Source organism: Ixodes scapularis, unplaced genomic scaffold (genome assembly GCF_016920785.2).
Source record: "Ixodes scapularis isolate PalLabHiFi unplaced genomic scaffold, ASM1692078v2 PGA_scaffold4__175_contigs__length_147842914, whole genome shotgun sequence".
NCBI classification, from domain to species: domain Eukaryota; kingdom Metazoa; phylum Arthropoda; class Arachnida; order Ixodida; family Ixodidae; genus Ixodes; species Ixodes scapularis.
Window position 1 is genome coordinate 102,617,374 of NW_024609879.1, and position 10,261 is coordinate 102,627,634.

At 41.7% G+C, this 10,261-nt stretch overlaps 1 protein-coding gene across 1 annotated transcript in view; it reads right to left on the reverse strand.

The window, feature by feature from the left end:
* LOC115328226 (venom metalloproteinase antarease-like TtrivMP_A) overlaps positions 1-9,581 on the reverse strand; it is a 57,059-nt gene extending 47,478 nt beyond the window's left edge. The window contains exons 1-6 of the mRNA XM_029989438.2: positions 9,527-9,581; positions 7,187-7,350; positions 6,934-7,026; positions 5,287-5,413; positions 4,644-4,691; positions 2,896-3,014 (exon numbers count right to left, since the gene is read on the reverse strand). Coding sequence (XP_029845298.2) covers positions 2,896-3,014; positions 4,644-4,691; positions 5,287-5,413; positions 6,934-7,026; positions 7,187-7,350; positions 9,527-9,581 — 606 coding nt within the window. The remainder of the gene's footprint in view (positions 1-2,895; positions 3,015-4,643; positions 4,692-5,286; positions 5,414-6,933; positions 7,027-7,186; positions 7,351-9,526) is intronic.
* Between the last annotated feature and the right edge of the window lie 680 nt (positions 9,582-10,261).

The following is a 10,261-nucleotide window of genomic DNA, read 5'->3' on the forward strand; positions in this document are numbered from 1 at the left end:
TCTAACTTACGTCATCTGTGAAACGTGACAGTACAGAGAAAGTTAACGTGTCAAGGGCTTCTTTATTTACAAGCTCTTCTGCTGGATCTTCTTTAGGATGTTTATATATAAGCAGCTTTCAAGTTGTTGCACCTTGTGATGCCATGTTTAGCGCCAACCCGACGATTTGCTTCTGTTTTCCTTCCGCTTATCGAATTTGTTTGTTTCTTTCCTTGCCTTCTTTACACTCACAAACTTTTAGTATAATAAATGCACAACTTAAAGACACACTTGGTAAACATTAATTTTACTCAGTTTATCGACTTATTTACGCGAATTGTTTTGCGCCTGAACAGCTCTCAGAAATATCGTGGAGGTATCTAGTCCAGCGTCCTGCGTCGGATGGGCTTCGATTATCTCGGAGGAAGTGCGTCCCATTTACGATCACCTCCCCGTCTAGAACACTCTAGCTCAAAGGGAGCTCCGGCGGTTTGTTAAGCAAGTCGAACTAACTAGATTTCTGGAAAACCCTGGATTTGCTTTTCCCGGCATGCTATATATTTGAAACTAAACATTAACTTTTCCCGCTCTCTTTAGTGGGGGGGACTTTACGTTAATAACTTGAAGGTCGAGCACGCACGAACAAAAAGAATATTTCGCTTTTTTCATGCTGGAGTAGGTTTAATTAGCGTGAGTCTCAAGGCAATAAATGTTTTGTAACCCGTCAGGAACTGGTTGCACTGCGCACATTACATCGGTCAAGATTTTTGTGTGTCAGTTGAGCCTTTCAGCTTACAAAAACACTGTGACGATCAAATTTCACAATTCGATTCCTTCGCGAATAAAGCCTTTTAATTTCGCTTACTGGTTCAGCTGTTGTGCATTGATATTACCAACCAATGTTGAATCAAATAAGTGACCAACAATATTTCGCAGGATCGCAAGAGCTAGATGTATTGTGATGAAACCACTTTGTCAACCCAGCCTTCTTCGACGTCCGCAGGATCAATTTCCGCCAAAGTTCGTAAGCACTTATCATCTGGCATATTGAATCGACATACCTGCTATTTAAGTGACAATGGTATGATTGAAGATATTTATTAGCTCACAAATTTTTAATGATATAATATATATTTCTTAATTATTGAAAGGAGCTGATTGTAATACTGCGTGCTGATATCCCATATAAAAAAATATCACTTGCATGGTGGTAACAGCCTGCCAAGGAGAATACAATCCATTGTGTTCTTGATAGTTTGCCAAGAGTGATATAGATTTGTGATAAGCTATGCATTTCACATGAGCTACCTCAAGAATGACGTAGTGTTCCTTTAACTGGCCCAGCAACGTAATTTAATACTAAAGTTGAGGCTTGGGCGAGTTGGTACACACTTCGGAAATTAAAAACAGCGCGGAAAGACGAGGACCAGACAAAGAAGTGACACGGACGTAGCGCTGCTACGTCCGTGTCACTTCTTTGTCTGGTCCTCGTCTTTCCGCGCTGTTTTTAATTTCCGAAGTAATCTAATACTACTTTAGTTTACAATGAATTGACTTGATGGTTGGCTTTAAACAAGAAAGAAGCGACGTACAACGGTCAACTGGCGGTCCGGTTGTTGCGGCTTCGAATTTAATTTAATTCAATTTATTTACCTCAAGGACATCTGCCGATGCAACACACAAGGGGGGGGGAGCAAAAAAGGAGGAATTGTCATGATAGTAACATATAGAAGAACAAAACCAAAACAAAAACAAGAAGCGAAAGCTTTATATAATATTTCAGCAACGATTTACCAATAAAACCCAAACTCAAAATAAATTTTCAGAGATTTTATAGATGATACAATACAACAATGCTGCAACGATGATGCAACGATATTGCTATTTTAGAAATTGAATAACCAGGTTCTCAATGAAGTTAGAGGGGGAAAAAAGAGATTAACTAAACAAAGCTGTGCACGCAGCTTTGCTTAAATAACATAGGATCGGGTTAGACACCGCGTGAGCGGGGAAACTGTTGCAATCTTCTATATAAACCATAGTGAAAGAGCTTAGCCCACCAAAGCCGATTGTTTTTTCTTACATACAAATATCAACCATGCAAGGTACGATGGTAAGTCCATGTGGTCGAGGAGCGGCTTAGAGAAGAGGACGAGGAAGAGCCGAGCGACGAGAAAGGATAGTTTGCGAAAGCTACAGAGCTGCAGCGTCATGCCCTCTCTTAGTATTTGCACCGATTGTGTTTAAGGAATGGGATTCCTGAATTAATTATGACGAAACACCACGGAAACCGTTCCGAAATGTGTATGACGTACCTCAGAGGACAATCAATACAAAAGAAGTCATAAGTAAAAAACAAGAAGTCATAAGTAAAAAACAAATAGTAATTAATTTAGAAAAAATAACCAAATCATAAACGCGCCGAGGCGGAAATCCAAATCCCGACCCCATTGTTCTGAACCAGACACTCCAAGACTGCACGAAAAAAAAAAAACTTGCGAAGACAAAAAAAAAAAAAAAAAAAAAAAAAAAAAACTCGTCTACCCACTGTTCGAACGCAGAACGGAGAACGACGCCGGACGTCGATGTTTGGAGTTCATGTTCGAACAGCTGTGTTCACTAATCAGCCCACTAATCATTTCAGCCAGAGCTCGGTGCTGTGAAGTCACCGCGCGTTCTCACCTCCTCCTCGGCAGAATGCAGGGGAGGTTTGCGATTGCCCTTTTCTTTCGTCTCTCCCTCGCTCCAAGGTTTAGAATAGCAGAATAATAAAGGCGCGGACGGTCGGAGACACCTTCAAGGCACTGTAGTAGCCAAACACCAAAGATGTGTATGAATAGAAAACGTAAAAGGGGTAAATTCCTGTGTATGATGTAGTCAAAATCGGGTTATTGTTATAAGAGAATCGCGCCTTACCGAAATAATAGCCATTGCTACGTAGATGACCACATCTGTCTCCTTGAAGTAACTGTGACCGTGGTGATGAAGGTCAGATATCACCATCACTTCGACAGCGACATTTTTGACCAATGTTTCTGTGTGCAGAGGAAAACGTAGCACAGGTGACATTCAATAAAAATCATGATTACGAAACTCTTAGCTTTTATTCTTTTGCAACATTTGAGGACGCTGCATTGACAGTCAAGCATGAGAGTGCAAATCCTCATGTGTCCCCAGGTCCCAATATTTCGAAATCGAAGAAACTGTCTTATGTAAGCATATGCAGAACCATAGCCTCCTCTATACTCACAAAGCCTGGCAGTTCGATGACGGAGCCATTTAGTGCCCGGTTGCGTATTTGGAGCGCGAGGATCTGGTAGCACAGAGCATTTCTCGGGGAGTCTGGAAATCAGCGCACAGCCTTTGCAGTGGCGAGGACTCGAAACATGGATTTCAAACCCGACGAGAAAAGAAGCGGTAGTCCGAGGAACCCGAGAAGCACGAGCAGACATTCCATCGCTCGGGACAAGTGTGTTTCGGCGTCTCGCCGCAGCGGGGCGCCCGTTACAAGTCTCTTGTCTGCCGTTCTACCTTTTCACTTTCGGCAGCCGCGTCACGTGACGGTGTGTCAGGCTTTTTCAGTATAGAGGACGCTATGGGAGAACATAACGTACCACCCCCTTTCACGCTCCGTTTTGCTTTAAGCTTGAATGTTCACCATAATTACCATATTGCTATGGTGGGGGACCACAAGGTGGCAAAAGGGTGTTTAAGTGAAGAAAACAACAGCGAAATTATTAGTTCATGCAAGAAAACAAACAACGCATCAGGTGGCCGTTTCTTTGAATTTCCACTCCTCTAAAAACCCATAAGTGATTACAATATCAATAAACGTCAGTAGATAAATAAATACTACGGGAGGATTTCCGCCTGCATACTGTAGTTCGGACCAATTATCGAATGCGCTGGTCCATAGCAAGCAAAAATGTTGCTTTTTGCAAACTACTTTTTTTACAACATGTTGATGCATTTTTAAAACGCTTCTCACAATTAATGTGAATGCAGTTTTACCCCCTACATTGTGCGAGAAATGAATACGAGATGTGCGATAATTTTAACAAGATCTGTCATAACGTTTATTTATATTAATGAGTTTTTTTTAACAACATCAACGGGGCACATGTTGCTCCGTCATCTGAAAGCTGTGCGTGGTAGAGAATATAGTGTTGTTAGCGTATACTCGAAAAAGACATGCTCGACTAATCGACTCCTTCATGTTAACGGTGCCGAACCGGCTTTCAGCGGTCTCTACCAAGCCTTCTGGGTTGGCATTCCTGGGCAGTTTAAAAAGGCGGGGGAAAGGGGGGGGGTTTCAGATTTGACACATGTTTAGCTTCTAAACTTCCTTGATTCAGGAAACGCATGAAGCTACTTTACTAAATACTTTTCAGATGAGAACTAGGCTATGCTAAATCGACCTAGTGAAGTTTTAAGATATCAAAAGAGACGATTATTAAAATATTTCAGGACCAAGCATCTTATACAATACATAATTAAAGAAAAAAAAATGGCACCACCGAGCTGAGATCAGTCCATTATGTTATTCGCGCATTGGCGCGACGAGAACGATAACTCAACAAAGAGTTCACATCATCTCTCTCAAGTTTTGAGGGCATAGAAAGAAAAGAAGAATGCGCAAGGAATCCAGAAGGTATTTTGCTCACCGTCAGGTAAGTTTTCAGCTCTCTCGGCCACCACGGAACCAGGGGCCACTGGAAAGGATAGTACTATATAGCATTGCAATGTATACAAAAATGTTGTGATTCCTAATCTGTGCACTGAATTTTGTTAGTATATTGTAGTGCAATACACTGTATTATATTGCATTATATATCACGTAACATCTTGTTAGATGATATTATGTTAGGGTGTAAAGCCTTCATGTGATCATTATCATAGAGATAAGTTTATTGTGTCCGAATATTACAATATATGTAGTACCTACATAACAGAAGTGAAGAACGTGTGCACATAGGAACCACGAGTGATAGCCCAACGCATAGACTATCGAGGCAATCTCTCACAGGCACATAATTTTATTGCACAACGTACGAGAACTATCACGTAGACAAACTGCGGAAAGTATATACGTGTAAAAAAACTTAAACTGGTAATTCTTAGGTTCGATCGAGAAAGTTTTCGTTCGTAATCACTAAATACCTTTTTAGTCATTCGTGTTTTTATGTTTTTTCTGTGTGTTTTCACTGGGCTGAAGTGTATACTGAGGTGTAAGCACCGTAATAAGAAAAAATCATTGGGCTTATTTAAAATAACGCGATAAATAGATCCCGTACGTGTCAATCTTACCGATGTAATCGTTCTCGTAATTCGCCACCTTCTCAATGTTGGATACTTTATGCGCGCTGCTTCCATCTTCAGAACGAGTGTTCATTGGCAAAGGTTCTATCTTTAGATGCTCGTTCAGCACTCCTCTCTGCAAGTTTTATTGGAAATATTTATTAGCATTTACCGCAAATATAAATGTAATTACCTTTGATTGAATCGGAACTTTTTTTTTTATAATCAATAATTAAGAATACTTTTTATTAGGTGTTCAGGAGCGACCATGCGGTCTCGGTATACTGGACCACCAAAACTTACACACTACAATAAAAACGGGAAAAAACACACAGCATTGTGTAAAATACATGATACTTAAAACTCACGCGGACACAAAGATCCGACTTACACAACAAGCAACGAACGCAACGCAGGGTTCATACTCAGGGTACAAGACAGCGCCACAAAAATAAATATACTTACTAAAAATAATAAATAATAAAATCACAATTACGACATGTTCTGCGAGACTCCTGCAAGACTCTGAGAGATCTGACAAATTCAGTCACACAAAAAATATCAAGATGACTTGCAATGATATTATATGTCCCCCCCCCCCCCCCCCCCCCTCCCTTTTCAGATGAAACATGGGGTCCAGGATATTTAACGTTCGAGAAAAAGGCGTTGTCAAACGGGCCGCTGTTCGCGGAACTCTAAAAGCTGTATGTGATAACAGTTCTTAATAGTCGGCCATTCCATAAAGAACTTTGAAAAGAAAAAAAAAAAAAACAAAAAAAAAAACAGATTTGCTTTTTTTTGACAGTGATATAAGCTGTTCATATGTGGGACGTCCAATACCCTGTCACTCTTTGATAGAGATGTTTCATTGCACAGATAGCGATATTGATAAATAGATAAAAATTTGTTTTGCACTCGCTCCAGCCTTAGGAGGGTAGTTTTTACAACTACGTACACATACAGGAGATGCGTGTAGAGTTGGGACCTTCGCAAAGAGCAGTACAGGGTTACGAACGCTGCGAGGTTTCTAAATACTTATCATTCGATAGACAACAGTGAGCGCACGCAAAGCGCAGGTACTATACGAGCCACATGGCTATGAAATCTCAAAAAAGAATCAAAAAGCCCCCCCTCCCCCCCCCCCCTCCTCAAGTCTCGCACTTCATCAGCAGGGCACAATACGTCTGAGCGAACACTGTAGGTGAAACACGTTGTTTGTGTTTTGCGACTATGGGGCATGACCTTGGTTTTCGAGCTGTTTAGAAGAAGACCGTTCAGTGAACACCATTTGCTAAATGAGTTTATGCCCTCTTGTAGAACCTAGTTATCTGAGATCGTCTTAATCTCCTTAAATACCTTAATATCATCAGCATATTGCAAAAAAAAAAAAGAAGAAGAGTTTGCAATGTGCTCACAGACGTCGTTCGCAAAAATAGAAAAGGAAACGAGCCCAGAACTGGCCTTGTACGCAAAGAAAAAGGCGCCGTTCGCACGAGCAACACATGTTCAATTAGACAAATAATTCTGAAACCATTCGTGTAACCCTCCACACTGCAGACACCTCTTGTTAGTAAATAATTTCGAAATATACTTACTGAATCGACCCTAGTAATATTTAAAATGATCAGCGAAAATACTTGTACCGGTGGCACTTACCACCTGCCAACCTCCGTACACTTCCTCTATCGAAAGAGCTGACATGTGTTGTATGTCGTGGTACAGATTCTTCTCCAGCTCCTTGCCGCTGATCTGAAACTCAATAATGAAAAGTACTGGTCTGGCGAAACTATATTCCAAGTGGTGCACTACAAATTTGCACATCACCCATAGGTCAGTAGTTAAATAAAATAAATAAGGATATCATAGATATATAAAAACAATATCTAATTTTTATGGTAGATACACCTACATGTTGCTCTCTTCCGTCGCCTTGAACCAAGACAAAATCTTCGGCTAGGACTGCACTTTTCTCCAGGGTCAGTACAAGTCCATCTTCGATACGTAGTAATTTTTCTCCGTTGATGCCTCTTGCTTCAAGAAGCTTGGGATACACGACACGTTCTAGAAGCGGCGCTTTCAATTGAGAAAGAAAAAAAAAACAACATGGAAAGTGTTACCGAAAGTTCAATATGCGGCGTTTGTTTAACGTGTTCTGGTGTTATATCTATAATAACAATAAATTACTTTTGCAAAGAAGGCCCTTTGTATTTTTTTTTTTTCGCTGCGCTTTAACTGAAGTATACGATTGAAACAGCTATAAGACGGTCAACTGTTTCCACTTCGAGGTAACAAGTCTGGTTACAGACAAAAACGTCGCCCTGACTGAAAATGCAGAATGGGTCCTTTTGTGCCTGGAGGTCTGTTTAAGACAAAACAAACTTGTTAAAAGTGTCTATTATTTAAAGGATCATTACTCTTAAGCAAACTCCAGAGAACGATTATCAGAGGCTGAGTCAGCTTTGATGTAATCACGACTATAAAGGAAAAGATCTCCATCAGAAAATGAAAACATCCATAGAATTATTTAAACAAGTGAGCTTTAGCCTTTACGTAGCTTAAAAAATATGACACCCCTGTCAAAAAAAGAAAAAAAAAAAAAGAAAAAGAGAAATATGTGTGCACGTTTTAATTACAGAACCAGTAAAAACTGAATCTTTTGAAATATCCCTCGACACCCGAGAACCGACAAACCAAAAACGACACGCGAGAAAGTGCTTTCGCTAAATACTTTCAAGAATCAATAACGTCTGATAGTAATAAAATATGAGACTGGTCATGGTTTCTTTCTCCACACGCTCCGTTTCACCTTATGATTGACCGCAGAGGACACTACGAGCCAACCAAGACAATTCCATGTCATGTGAATCTCACGCGTTTTTCAGAAGGCGTAGAGTGAAGAGCTGAGCGCGTCGGTCACGTGATGCGTTCACAGCGCTCGATTGGCTGGGTTGGCTTGCAGCATCCGCTGCAGCCCATCATGAGGTGAAATAGAGTTTAGACGCCTAAGAGCTGCGCCGCCTAAGAGCTGCGCAGCTCTTAGGCACCCGTTGGCGGCTTGAGCGGCAACGCCGTCGCCGTCGGCGTAACCGCGCGTTGCATTATGGGACCTTTCCCATAATGACGTCACACGTGACGTCACACGTGACGCCACTCAACCCGGGAAAATTTGTTTTGCTAAATTCAGCGGGGAAATTTTCACGCTAAATTTAGCGGGAAAGTTTTACCATTGTGACGCCAAACGTGACGTCATGTCTGACGTCACACGTGACCCTCCCCTCCGTACTCTCCCCTCCTCCTCAAGAGCGTCGCTCTGATTCGACATAACAGAGAATTGTAAACGTCCTTCATTTTTTCTCTCTTCTTATTCCGTTCACTTTACATTATCATTACTACAACAAGACATGTTAAATATTGCCCTTTTAGATTTTACTGTGTTCTTCTCCCCATCTTAGGCCCTTGTAAAGACTTGCCGACGCCCGCTTCAGTGGCTCGACATCACAAAGAGACAAGAAAAGGTCAACAATTGCGTCTGTCATCTGGCACGTATGTGAAGCGCACATAGCTCTCAAAGAAAGGAGAACAAATCAAATGCGCCGATAACCTTCTAACCTTTCGTCCAGAGGGATTTGGTTCCGATTCTGGCACCGGTCTTTGCCACTGATGCTTATCACATGTATAATAGTGAGGTTTTACGCCAGAAAAAAACACAGGGACAAAGAGTAAGAGGCAGCAGAGAAGAAGGCGTACTTTTAACTTATTTTTTACATTTTTATTAGACGACACGTATAAACATCGGCAACAGCATATGCGCAAGGGAAAGATACCCAAATAAGAAACACGAAGTCAAGAAGCCAGAAATGCTAATATAGGCATGCTAATATAGGCATGCTTTTTATCAGAAAAAGCTACCGAAGGAGCGGTTATGTATATATCACTGTCATGTGCACCATGCGGTAGACTTGATTACGTGTTCTTCAGGAGGATAGCGAATTCAATGGTACAAAATGCATGCTGCCGAATGTGCGCGCCCGCTAGCAAGACCATCACAACAACTGGTGTGTCGTCAGTGCAAGCAATGTAGACGCGTTTTCCCCTTCTTATTAAGACGGAAGCTTGAAATAGTAGGTAAGACATGTTTTCAAACGGCCATAACTCACAAAAGACGACCGACACCGAAAGGAATGACCACACACACACTGCTTTTCGCCTTCGGATAATGGTGTTGAACACTCCAAAAACAGCCACTTACCACCAAATGACGTTCCGAGTAAAATAGCAAGCAGGATTGCGATGTGAAGACTCATGCTGTTTCTTCCCTCATGTAGCATGTCACTTATGCTATAAATTCTGGTTTCCACGTGCCGCATCTGGTAGCTGCGCTCTCAGGTAACCGTCAGTCGTCCGCTAGTATGTTTGACTTCCGATTAAGTTAAAGTCACGTCGGCATCTTCATCTGATGCCCGTTGGCCTTTCCAAGAAAGCCTCGAGTAACAATTGTATGTCCCAATTTTTGACGCCCAATGCCTGCATCCGTATACCTTAATGCCAACCGAGGGCAGTAAATGTAAACACAAGACGACAGGACAGAGGAATAAAGAACAATTGCTCTTACAATTCCGATAGTTTGTTTTTCCGCAACGCAGACGAAATATAACATTTCAAACTACACTCTGAAAAATCTGAAGCGCCTGCTTCCCGCAAAACATGTGTGAAAGCCAAGCGCTGCAATATACGGTGGAATATCGGCGAATTACATCAGTGACAATAGGTCTACAATCTGAAGTTTGTGGGCTTGTGGGGGCGCACACGCTAAAGCGCCCGAGCGACCCCTCAAGTTTTGGGGTGTGTCATATGCGACAAGGGGTGTAAGAATGTAAACTTATTTTCTTAGAGTGCGGCGGTGGAAATCTCGTTCCGCTTGTGCGTTTGAGGGTGGGAGGATTGCAACGGACGGGACGACATTCTCTTGTGACCGTGACGGGAT